Source organism: Lipotes vexillifer, unplaced genomic scaffold (genome assembly GCF_000442215.2).
Source record: "Lipotes vexillifer unplaced genomic scaffold, Lipotes_vexillifer_v1.1 scaffold1136, whole genome shotgun sequence".
NCBI lineage: Eukaryota > Metazoa > Chordata > Mammalia > Artiodactyla > Lipotidae > Lipotes > Lipotes vexillifer.
Window position 1 is genome coordinate 228,186 of NW_006769631.1, and position 13,341 is coordinate 241,526.

General features: G+C 45.2%; 1 protein-coding gene across 1 annotated transcript in view; it reads right to left on the minus strand.

Annotated features, from left to right (window-relative positions):
- Nucleotides 1-7,521, minus strand: part of CCDC13 (coiled-coil domain containing 13) — a 30,517-nt gene extending 22,996 nt beyond the window's left edge. The window contains exons 1-4 of the mRNA XM_007445696.1: nt 7,301-7,521; nt 4,704-4,852; nt 2,432-2,574; nt 734-823 (exon numbers count right to left, since the gene is read on the minus strand). Of these exons, the coding sequence (XP_007445758.1) occupies nt 734-823; nt 2,432-2,574; nt 4,704-4,852; nt 7,301-7,521 (603 nt within the window). The remainder of the gene's footprint in view (nt 1-733; nt 824-2,431; nt 2,575-4,703; nt 4,853-7,300) is intronic.
- Between the last annotated feature and the right edge of the window lie 5,820 nt (nt 7,522-13,341).

Here is a 13,341-nt window from a genome sequence, read left to right on the forward strand (position 1 = left end):
AAAAAAAAAAAAAAAAAAGAAAAGAAAAGAAAACCAAGGGGAGGCCTCCTGGGATGTTCTTGAGACTCTGAGCTATTTATTGTCTGGCTTGGGCTCCATGCTCCTCCCCAGTAGTCCACTGGGTCAGACTGCCTTCCTTTCATGGAGCTGTAATTCCCATGCCCTGAGTTTCATGGAGGCTCATTGGCTTAGAAAAAATGGAATCTTGGGAACAGCCCCATTCCCAATAGTCACTTTTACGCTGTAGATTTGGAGTTCCACAAAGGGAAGACTTCTTACAATATGGATTGCCCCAGCAAAAACCAGCGTTCCATTGAGGAGTGAGCTCCCTGTCCCTGGGGTAAGGTAGAGAGGCTGGATGTCTCCCCAGTAAGGATGCTGTAACGGACATCCTTTACAGCTGGGCTGAGAGCAGGAGGCTAATTGGATCAGGTCTTCCTTCCCTCCTGGTCCTGAAATTCTAGGATTCCAGGGTCCTCAGGCCCCTCCTGACCTCCCTCTCTGGGGACTAAATCAGAGTCAGCCCCTCAGCAGCCTTCACTGGGGCATTCTTGGCCTCAGACAGTAGACTTGGTCGCTGTCCCCTGATGGCTACTCTGAGGATGCTGCAATGGTGGCACTGGCTCAGCAATGGGGTGGATGCCGGACAGAGGCACCTGCGCCCGCATGGAAGAGGGGAGGCCCAAGCCCATGGCTGCCTCACACACTCCCCAGCACAGAAGAGAATTCATACCAAGGCTCTGTCTCCCATCTGGGCCTTCGGCAGCTTGGCTCCTGCATCGGTGGCTCCCTTGGCTGGCAGCCTGGCCAGGGCCATCTGCAGCTGAAAAAGCAAACCTGGCACTTAATATTTAATTCTGCTCAGCAGTTGCGGCGCCTGAGTGAAGGGCTCTGGTGCTGCCGTCGGATGTGTGGTCACGCTTCTCAGCAGTCCGTCCCTTCAGCTCATTTTAAGGCCCATGAATGGAAGAACTCTCTCCTTTACAAGGCACTCTGCGATGGGAGAGGGTTTAACTGATTGTCTGCCCCACTCCCCAGTCGCAGCCTAGGATTCATGCACAGCTTAGTAAATAATGATTCTGCAACCATGGTCTGCATCTAACAACAGCCTTGGGAGGCGGAGAGAAAAGGAACTACGGACTTCACCTTACAGTTGAGGAGACAAGGTCAGAGACACTGAGAAACCTGCCACTCAGGCTCATGGCCTGGTGGCCAAGACCACTGCTGTATACAGACAGCCAACCAACCCTTTAAGGGTTTCCCAATTGTCCTTCACACAAAGACCATCCCTGTCTGACAAGGCTGGGCACGACCTGCCCTCCCACCTCTCTGACCTCATCCTGCTCCAAGCTCGGCCACATTGGTCCCCTTTCAGGCCTTTATTCCTATTCAGGGCCTTTGTACCTGCTGGGTCCTCTGCATGAGGGCCTCTCCCCCACTCCTCCGAGTCTGGCCCCTTCTCATCCTCCAGGGACCCACTGTACATACTCCCCCCTCTAAGGGGCCCTCGATGCTGGTCTGTCTCCAGGAGGGCAAGGACCAGGCCTGTTTTGCTCCCCACGGTCTCCCCAGGGCCTGGCCCAGAGCCTGTGATGGTTCTCAAAAAATAGGTTATAGAATAAAGAAGGTCTAATTCAATGCCAAGTGTAATGACTGTGGAGGATTTTGGAGAGCAACAGAACTGGATTTGAAATCCGGCACCACCACATGCTGTGTGATTTGAGAAAGCCTCTTAACCTCTGCCAGCCTCTGCTCCTCCAGACACATGAGGAGAAGCCGCGTAGGTTCACTCTAGCTCCTGAGGGACCATGAACTGCTGGGGCTTGTGCCCTCCTCTCGACTGAAGGGGTTTGTCATTAGCTGTGGGAAGGTAGGGGCAGCAGAAAGAGGAAGGTGGACAAAAGTGAGACGAACTGGTGGAATGCTCCTGGCTCTAGCTTCAGATTAGCAAGGATCCCTGTTAATAAATTAACAATGCCTTCAACAATTCAACAGTGCCTTTCTGGGGCTAACTACCTGCTAGGCACTGTTCTAAGCATTTTACAGTGTTAAGTCATTTAATCCTCAGAAAACCTTGGGGTGAGTGCCGTTATAACTGCCACGTGACAGGTGGAGGAAACTGAAGCACGGAGAGCTTATACCTGGCTCAAAGTCACAACACAAGTCAGTAGTGGAGCTGAGATTCACACCCAGGTGGTCAGGCTCCAAGCTTGCGTCCTCCTTGCTATGTCGGGCTATCTCTCCACCGCCTGCGTCCTCCTTGCTTCCCGACACTTACCCCTCTCAGGATATGACAGAGACTGAGGGACTCATTGCAAACACTGACCCACCAGTCCTTGGGAAGGACCTACGGCATCTAAGTGTGCTCCCCCTCTGGAGGAGTGGCGTGGGGTACAGGGAGCCCGGGGCAGGGGCGCCTGAGGCCCCTCACCTCTCGCTCCAGCTCCTGGATGCGGTTGCTCAGCTGCCTCGCTCTGGTCTTCGCACCCTCGGACTCTGCCATCAGCACCCGGTTCTTTTTGGACAGCTCAACGATCTTGGTGGCAGTCACATCCCCAGCCACACCAGCCGTCCCTAAAATGAAGGAAAACGGTAAGGTCCATTAAAAACACAGGCCCACACATCGAACAGGCTTTTGCTGCTGCTGGCCTGGGCCAGCAGCGATTTGGGCAACGATGAGTAGCTGCCCTCGGCCACCTCGTGTCTGTTGAGGTGGATTAGGACACATCAGGAGCAAAGGAGGAAGAACCTGGGGGAAGGAAACCAAACCTAGAAATACAAATGGTCCCGTGGTGAGTTCTCTGGTTCTGTTTTCCTCCCAGGACCCCAGAGCATTACAAATCCTGGAACTAGACATTAGAGAGAAGTCTAAGAGAAGCCCTCTCTAGTCCGAAGGGCAGGAAGTGGGGCTGAGAGCGAGCCAGGGCTCTCTCCCAACTCTGTCTCCAGACAAGCCCCACTCTTGAAGCTGAAACCCCATTATAATGGGGGCATCAGTGAATAGGCAGGCACAGAAATGCTAAAATATCTGGGTAAATATAATAGACTATTTTGCATCCTTCAGTTTTTTAAAACGTATAATGGTTGTAAGCAAATATGATAGCATAGTCTGATGGGATGTTCAACACATACAGACATAATACATATAAAAGCTGTAATATAAGGGGGGAGGGTAAAGGGACTTATATGGTGGTAAAGTTTCTTCATTCCACTTGAAGTGGTGAAATATTAATTCTAAGTAGACCATGAAAAGTTATGTGTGTTGTAAGCACTAGCGCAATCACTAAAGAAACTGTACGAAGAAACAGAAAAACTAAACTAAAGCAAACACTAAAAGTCCACCCAGGGGAAAACCAGTCCTTCAGCTGTCAGCAGCCTGTCACTGTAGCCTGGTTTAAAAACATGAACTGAGACTGTCAGACTTTTCTCTTCAAAACATGAAGTTGGAAATCAGAAATGGGGACTTCTGAGTGAGGACTGGATTTAAGAGGTCTTGAGGGAGGCTCGGGGCTGGCACTCAGATGAGGCCATGAGCATGCCAGCAGAAGCAGCAGAAGACAGGATGTGGGGCAGGCTGGAGAAGAGAGAGGCAGGCCCCTGTCTCCCAGGTCTCCTGGGGTGAGGAGGCATCTCCTGCTCTCCCCGGAGCCCATCAACTTCTCGACATCCTTGCAAAAGCTACCCCTTCGCATCTGAACCCCAAGCCAGGTTAGGTGTTATCTTCTGTTCAGTGTGGTTTTGTTTTAGACAGAAGAGGCCAAAGAATGGAGGGAAGCACAACAGGCTATCAAGGGCCTTTAAGATACCAGATTCCCCTAGCTTTTCAATTCAGCACTGGTCCTCTGGGTGCACCTACTCTTAAAGTCATTTACTAGCAAAGGCAGAGAGAGACGCTCTGGCAGATGCCAGGTGAGGCATCATGCCCTCTGTGATTGCTGACACTGACTTTGTGCTTTCTCAGTCAGCCACCTGGGAATTGCTCAACGGGCGTACATCGAGCAGAGGACAATCAGAGCCAAGGTCCCCACCAGATCTGTAAGAACAAGGTCTAGCTCATAACCACAGGGTCAGTGGTCAATGTCCAGCCCACATCCACAGGGCTAAGGTCATCTCCAGGCCCACAAACCCAAGGTCCCTAACAGACCCACAGGGTCAAGGTCTCCAGCAACAGAACCAAGGTCCAACTCTGACCTGAAGGGCCAAGGTCCACTGTACATGCTGCTGGATCCCAGGAAATCCTCCCAGAACAGAGAACTCCCCTGTCTTGTCCACCCTTCTGGAGCAGCAACAGCAAGTGGTGTAGAGTAAATGCCTACTTCCACTGGGGCTTTTTCGCGTCCGTGATAGTGTTTGAGCCAGAGCATCCAGATAGAATGGGTGCCGTTGGCCCACCGAACATGTAGCGAGCATCACGGAGAACTCTTGTCATGAGTCCCAGCGGGGTCACCCACGCTGCCTGGAATGCCTGTCTTCTGCCCCTGCTGTTCTCGTGCTTCCGTTTCCCAGCATGCTGGCCTTCCTGGCCTGCTCCATTCCTCTCCCCTCTCCCTCATTTCCGGGATTCATCTGGACAAGCTGGAGCACAGCTGAACCTTGCACTGTCTCTTGAGCACCTGCCCTCTGGAACCCTGTAGGCTCCATGGCAGCTGGGCCAGCCGACATGAACTTCAGAGCAGAAACTGTCGCAACAGCGGTGGAGCTACCTGTGAAGGCAAATCTGTCCTCTTCTATTTTCTTTTTGAGGTGTTTGATTTCAAAGTCCCTCTCCTTCAGCAACTTATACAATCGCCCGTTCTCATCCACTGTTTCCCTGAGTTGATCCCGAAGCCGTTCGATCTCATCTTCAAGCATCCTGCAAGGCAAAGGCAGAATCACAGGAACCGATGGGCAGGGGTCAGGCCTCCACAGCCCAGGTTTGTTGTACCTGGTTGGGCACTGGGTGGAGATAAGAACTGGTCTGTACAAAATAGGAATGAGAAATTAAGGGAATCTCAGTGAGCAGACTTTTTTTTTTTTTTTGTGAGCAGATTTTTAACACACTCTTCTCACAACTGAACGATTAAGGACACACACACAAGTGAAAAGAGAAAAGTTTTTTTTTTTAAATGTGCCAATTTTTATTTTATTGTTTATTTATTTATTTATTTTTGCGGTACGCGGGCCTCTCACTGTTGTGGCCTCTCCTGTGCGGAGCACAGGCTCTGGACGCGCAGGCTCAGCGGCCATGGCTCACGGGCCCAGCCGCTCCGCGGCACATGGGATCTTCCGGACCGGGGCACGAACCCACGTCCCCTGCATTGGCAGGCGGACTCCCAACCACTGCGCCACCAGGGAAGCCCAAGAAAGAAGTTTTCAATAACATGGTTTACTATGGATTCAACAGAGCTATATAAAACCCCACCCAGAGAATTCATACTCCTTTCCAGCATCCATGGAACATGCATAAAGATGTATTATAGTTTAGGCTTCAAAGGCAACCTTAGCAAATTCCAAACAATGGACATTATACAGACCATTTTCTTAATGGCAATTGACTAAAATTAGAAATGTATACTAAAAAGAGAACAAAAATAAAACACAGAACTCCAAACCCATCATACGCTTGGAACTGAAAAAAAACAAAACAAAACAAAAAACCACACACATACACATACTCCTAAATTATTTATGGGTTAAGAAGAAATCATAATGTGTATTATGAAGCATTTAGAACGGACTGACTGTGGAAGCAATATGTATGAAAACTTGTGAACAGCAGCTAAAGTGATACTTAGAAGGAAATTTATAGCCTTAATTGCATATGTATATTAGAAGACGAAAGAGGAATTGTCTAAGCCTTAAGTTGAGACCAGGTCTCTGGGTCTCCCAGGTAAACCCAATAAATCAGAATAGGTGGCTAGTTTTATATATTACAATTGTCTTTTTTTTTTTTAATTAATTTATTTATTTATTTTGGGCTGTGCTGGGTCTTTCTGTGCGAGGGCTTTCTCTAGTTATGGCAAGCGGGGGCCACTCCTCGTTGCGGTGCGCGGGCCTCTCACTATCACGGCCTCTCTTGTTGCGCAGCACAGGCTCCAGACACGCAGGCTCAACAGTTCTGGCTCACGGGCCCAGTTGCTCCGTGGCATGTGGGATCTTCCCGGATCAGGGCTCGAACCCGTGTCCCCTGCATTAGCAGGCAGATTCTCAACCACTGTGCCACCAGGAAAGCCCTATTACAATTGTCTTGCAAGTCATTTTTTTTAGAACTTTAAAACATGAGGAACATGTGACTGGTGGGTCTGTGATCACTTCTACCATTAGGCATGGAGCCAGCTCCATAGAGGCAGTTGCTCAGGAAGTAAATAAGTTACGGAAATTATAGATAACAGTAATTATGAGCTAACAGCTATTATTATTGTTGGTGTTATTCTACCAACAGCTCAAGTCTCCACAAATTCCAGTGTCTGTGACTTGGGGAAAGATCATTTGGGAATAGGTCTGGGGTTAACTTAGAGCTAATATTTAGGAGCCGTATGAATTTTTTCAATTATTGAGAAATCTTTATCTTTTCCTAATTAGCATTTTTCAGTAGAACATTGTGAAAATCGAGAAACCATGAAAAGTAGAATTTGCAGATGGAGAAGATAGATTCTGGGTGAAACCAGAAGCAAAGAGATAGCTCAACAACTGCTGTGATTTTTTTTTTTTTTTTTTGCAAAGTGACTAGCAAACAATTTTGTTTCAATCCAGACTCCTGCTTCTAATAACCTACATAAATCAATGCATCTGTGTGACATTGGCAAATTTAAAGCAAAATGAGAAGATTCTGGACTCCTTTCAACTGTTTCATCAACCATATACAAGCAAGGAATCCATAAACTGCTTCTTTAGGACAGGTATGTTTATGTGTCTTTATGTGTCAGGGAAGGGATATTGACACAGGAGAACAGTCCCAGATGAGGTTTGGAGTGGTGATCACCTGTGAATCATCAGAGCCAGCCAACCAGCTCCTCAAAAACCAAAACACATTTTTCACGAAAGAGAGACTACGTAAGAAAATTCAAGTGAATAAACTACACCTTGATGAGTTTCAAATTTTCCATTTGACTTTAAGTGGTTTTTGAATACACTTCAAGTCAAATTATGTCCCTTTATCCGATGCAAGAGTCTTCAATAACAATCTCTGTGTCAAAACTTCTGGGTCTCAGCTGATAAACACACATCTGGTCAACCTGCCTGTCGAACTATCTGCAGTCATTCTCCCCCACCTTCCCTACCTCCCTGCAGTGCTCCTGGGAGAGTCCAAACTTGCATTTACCTCTGCTCAAAGCTGGTTTTTGAGTTCTGTTCCCCGGCTTGGAGGACGCTGAGGCCATCAGAGATCTCCAGGGGCTCTTTTTGGTCATCAGCTCTGCTTTGGAAGCTAAGTTCTTTTTCCTTCCGTTTCTCCATCTGCTTCTGTAACCTTCTGTGCTGCATCTCCTGCATGGCCCTGAACTGGAGCCTCAAGGTGTCCTGTGAGCCTTCATCCTCTGCCATCTTGCCCTTGGAGTAGGAAAAGAAGCCTGAGCCTAAGCAAACTCCACAAACTGCTCCTTTCCCAAGAGTGCTCAGCACATAGTCAGCCCTGTCTACAACCCCCAAGCCTGGAGTTGGCTCCTTATCTTTGCATGTGTCCATGAGGAAGCTTGGAAGACCCACCCTCACTTCAGGTCCCCTGAAAGCCAAAGCTGAGCCGAGCTAAGCGTCAGCTCTCTACACACCCTCCCATGCCTGAATGTGCCACCAGACCTCGAATGGCATCAGAATACTCCCCTCATCACTCAGATTCAACAGTTGACTCCTTCCTGTCCCTAAAAACAGTGGCTCTCAATTCTGGCTGACCATTAGAATCTCCTAGGAGTTCCTAAAATATAGCAATGCTGGGGCACATCTCTGGACCATTTAAAATCTTAACTCCTAGGAATGGGGCTCAGACATCATTACTGTTTTTAACTAAGGTATAATTTTAGGTTGAATTATAATTTACACACAGTAAAGTGCGTAGTCCTGAGTGTACAGCTCAATAAATCTTTACAGAGGTATGAAGCCCTGGCTCCGGCCAGGGCCCCGGTGGCTGCCGGCTCCCCCAGCTCCAGCCCGGGCCCTTCTGTACATTCCCCCCCACCCCCCGCACTTACAGTGGTCACTCCGCTGCTGCCTTCTTGGGCTGCAGCAGCTCGGGCACCTCTTTCAGACTCCTTCCTGCGCTGCCCCGGCAACCGTCACCAGGGAAACCAGCCACGCCGCTGCGTGACGTCCTCACGAGTCTACGGCAACCAAGAGGTCGCCGGGAGTTCGGGAAGGGACAGAGGCGCAGATGGTCCGGGTTGAGGCGGTAAGTACATAGGCGAGGTGGGCTGACGGATGAGGGTGTCTTGGGTATGAGACTTGGAAGTTGGCCCAGTGGTCCGCTTCTGGAACATATTTTTAAAGTTTTGTGGGCCACACGTTCTGCGCAGAGATGTGCATCCCGCAGTCCTGCTGGGGGGAATTAAGGTGAATGATCCCACCAAGAAATTTAACGTAGCCATTCAGAATGTCTTTGGAAAATGCGGAACAGTGTGGGGGGAAAGGTTATTTTGTGACGGTGAGTTAAAAAGGCAGGACACGAAATAGTAATTGCTAAGTAAATGAAGTTGTGTTTTTAAAAACTAAGAACGGAGGGAATTCCCTAGCGGTCCAATGGTTAAGGCTCCGCGCTTCCACTGCAGGGCACGGGTTTGATCCCAAGTCGGGGAGCTAAGATCCCGCATGCCCTGCATGGCGCGGCCAAAACAAATAAAAAACAAAATTAAAAACCCCTAGGAACAGAAACAAGACTGCGGAGGAATGCATAGAAATATTAAAGTTAAAAATGGTTGTATTTGTGTGCTGGAATTGCAGTCCTGTGTTTTTATTTTTGCATTTTAGAGGATTTAAAATATAGTGAACGTGGTTTATTTTCAAAGTGGAAAACACTTGTATGTTTGGGTTTTTTAAAAAGACACTTACCAATTTAAGTCACTGCTATATCCAGGTCTTTATAATTAGAAAGTCTTCAGATATCTCACGGTTGTTTTTCTTTCTTTTTTTCCTCATAAGGCATTCACCCACAGACGTGCATGAAGGTGGGGCACCAGGTCACATTTTGCAGAACTCTAATGCAATATCACAACCAGAATATTGACGTTGGTAAGTTTACTTGTATTCATTTGTGTGTGTGTTTAGTTCTATACAGTTTTATCATGCTTAGGCTTGCATATTCACCACCATCCTCAGATACTGAACACTTAAATCACCACAAGGATTCTTCTTCTTGGGCTTTTGTAGCCACACCCCCTTCCCTCCCTCCCCACCCCCAAAGTCCCTAATTCCTGTGACCACCAATCTGTTCTCCATTTCTAAACTTTTGTCATGTCAGAAATGTTATATAAATGGAATCATATAATATGTAACCTTTGGGGACTGACTTTTTTACTCAGAATAATTTTCCACAGCTTCATCCAAGTTGTTGTCTGTGTCAGTTTGTTCCTTTTTATTGCTGAGTAGTTTTCTATGGTATGGATGTACCACAATTGTTTAACCATTTGCCAGTCAAAGGACATCAGGGCTGTTTCTAGTTTGGGGTTATTACAGATAAAGCTGATATAAACATTCATGTATAGGTTTTTGTGGGAACTTAACTTTTCATTTTTCTGGGATAGATGCCCAAGAGTCCAGTTGTATGATAATAACATGCTTAGTTTTGTAAGAAACCGTCAACCTACTTTGTAGAGTGGCTGTACGATGTTACATTTCTACCAGCAGTGTATGAGTGATCTACTTTCTCCATATCTTTGCCAGTGTTTGATGTTGTCACTATTTTTTATTTTAGCCATTCTAATAGGTGTGTAGTGACTTCTAATTGTGGTTATAATGTGCGTGATGGTTAATGATATTGAACATTTTTTTCAGGTACTTATTTGCAATCTGTATATCCTCTTTGGTGCAGTGTCTGTTTATGTCTTTTGCCCAATTTCTAACTGTTGACTTTTGAGAATGCTTTATACATTCTAGATATTAATCGTTTGTTGGATTGTAGTGGGCAAATATTTTTTCCCATTCTGTAGCTTGCCTTTTCTCTTCACATGGGTTTTCACAGAGCAAAAATTTTAAATTTTGACTAGGTCCAATTTACCGATTTCTTTCTTTCGGTGTCAAGTGTAAGAACTCCTTGCCTAACCCTCGATCCCAAAGATTTCCCCCTGTGATATTCTGAAAGCATTAGAGTTTTATGTTCATGATTTATTTTGGCATAATTTTTATGTAAGATGTGAGGTTTAGATTGAGATTCTTTTTTTTTTTTTTGACCTATGGCTGTCCAATTGCTTCAGCAGTAGTTATTGAAAGGTATCCTTCCTCAGCTGAATTGCTTTTGAACCTTTGTCAAAAATCAGTTGTGTAAATAAACAGACAGCAAAAAGAAAACAACCCAATTCAAAAATGGGCAAAGGACTTGAAGAGATTCCTCCAAAGAAGATATACATATAGCTAATAAGCACATGTAAAGATGCTCAACATTACTAGCCATTAAGGAAATGCAAATCAAAGCCACAGTGGGATACCACTCCATACCCATTAGGATGGCTGTTATTGAAAAAATGGAAAATAAAAAGTGTTGTCCAAGATGTAGAAAAATTGGAACCCTTATGCATTGCTGGTGAGAGTGTAAAATGGTGCAGCCGCTGTAGAAAAGTTTGGCAGTTCCTCAAAAATTTAAACATAGAGTACGATCCAGAAATTCACTTCTGAGTATATGCCCAAAATGTGGAAGCAAACAGATACTTGTACACCAATGTCCATAGTAGCACTATTTACAATAGCCAAAAGGTGGAAACAATCCAAATGTCCACCTGTAGATTAATGGATAAACAAAATGTGGTATTATCCATTAAATGGAATATTATTCAGCCATAAAAGGAATGAAGTACGGATACATGCTACAACATGGATGAACCTTGAAAACATTATGCTAAGTGAAATAAGCCAGACACAAAAGGACAACTATTGTATGATTCCACTTATATTAGGTTCCTAGAATAGAGATTGCCAGGGAGCAGGAGAAGAGGGAAAGGGGTAGTTATTATTAAAGACTATGAAGTTTCTGTTTGGAATGATGAAAAGGTTCTGGAGGCAGATGATGGTAATGGCTGCATAGCATTTTTTTTAACGTTTTTATTGGAGTATAATTGCTTTACAATGGTGTGTTAGTTTCTGCTTTATAACAAAGTGAATCAGTTATACATATACATATATCCCCATATCTCTTCCCCCTTGCGTCTCCCTCCCTCCCACCCTCCATATCCCACTCTTCTAGCTGGTCACAAAGCACCGAACTGATCTCCCTGTGCCATGCGACAGCTTCCCACTAGCTATCCATTTTACATTTGGTAGTGTATATGTCCATGCCACTCTCTCACTTCGTCCCAGCTTACCCTTCCCCCTCCCGTGTCCTCAAGTCCATTCTCTATGTCTGCGTCTTTATTCCTGTCCTGCCCCTAGGTTCTTCAGAACCATTTTTTTTTTAGATTCCGTATATATGTGTTAACATACAGTATTTGTTTTACTCTTTCTGACTTACTTCACTCTGTATGACAGACGCTAGGTCCATCCACCTCACTACAAATAACTCAGTTTCTTTTCTTTTTACAGCTGAGTAATATTCCATTGTATATATGTGCCATATCTTCTTTATCCATTCATCTGTCGACGGACACTTAGATGGCTTCAATATCCTGGCTGTTGTAAATAGAGCTGCAATGAACGTTGTGGTACATGACTCTTTTTGAATTATGGTTTTCTCAGGGTATATGCCCAGTAGCGTGACTGCTGGGTTGTATGGTAGTTCTATTTTTAGTTTTTTTTTTCTTGTTTTTTTTTTTTTTTTTTTTTTTGTCTCACTGTTGGGGCCCCTCCCGTTGCAGAGCACAGGCTCCAGACGCGCAGGCTCAGCAGCCAAGGCTCACGGGCCCAGCCGCTCCACGTCATGTGGGATCTTCCTGGACCGGGGCACGAGCCCGTGTCCCCTGCATCGGCAGGCTGACTCTCAACCACTGCGCCAACACGGAAGCCCTATTTTTAGTTTTTTAAGGAACCTCCATACTGTTCTCCATAGTGGCTGTATCAATTTACATTCCTGCCAAGAGTGTATGAGGGTTCCCTTTTCTCCACACCCTCTCCAGCATTTATTGTTTGAAGATTTTTTGATGATGGCCATTCTGACCGCTGTGAGATGATATCGCATTGTAGTTTGATTTGCATTTCTCTAATGATTAATGATGTTGAGCAACTTTTCATGTGTTTGTGGCAATCTGTATATCTTCTTCGGAGAAATGGCTATTTAGGTTTTCTGCCCATTTTTGGATTGAGTTGTTTGTTTTTTCGATATTGAGCTGCATGAGCTGCTTGTAAATTTTGGAGATTAATCCTTTGTCAGTTGCTTCATTTGCAAATATTTTCTCCCATTCTGAGGGTTGTCTTTTCATCTTGTTTATGGTTTCCATTGCTGTGCAAAAGCTTTTAAGTTTCATTAGGTCCCATTTGTTTATTTTTGTTTTTATTTCCATTTCTCTAGGAGGTGGGTCAAAAAGGATCTTGCTGTGATTTATGTCATAGAGCATTCTGCCTATGTTTTCCTCTGAGAGTTTTATAGTGTCTGGCCTTACATTTAGGTCTTTAATCCATTTTGAGTTTATTTTCGTGTATGGTGTTACGGAGTGTTCTAATTTCATTCTTTTACATGTAGCTGTCCAGTTTTCCCAGCACTACTTATTGACGAGTCTGTCTTTTCTCGATTGTATATTCTTACCTCCTTTATCAAAGATAAGGTGACGATATGGGCGTGCGTTTATCTCTGGGCTTTCTATCCTGTTCCATTGATCTATGTTTCCGTTTTTGTGCCAGTACCATATTGTCTTGATTACTGTAGCTTTGTAGTATAGTCTAAGTCCAGGAGCCTGATTCCTCCAGCTCCGTTTTTCTTTCTCAAGATTGCTTTGGCTATTCGGGGTCTTTTGTGTTTGCACACAAATTGTGAATTTTTTTGTTCTAGTTCTGTGAAAAATCCCAGTGGTAGTTTGATAGGGATTGCATTGAATCTGTAGATCGCTTTGGTTAGTATAGTCATTTTCACAATGTTAATTCTTCCAATCCAAGAACAATGGTATATCTCTCCCTCTATTTGTTTCATCTTTAATTTCTTTCATTAGTGTCTTATAATTCTCTGCATACAGGTCTTTTGTCTCCTTACGTAGGTTTATTCCTAGGTATTTTATTCTTTTTGTTGCAATGGTAAATGGG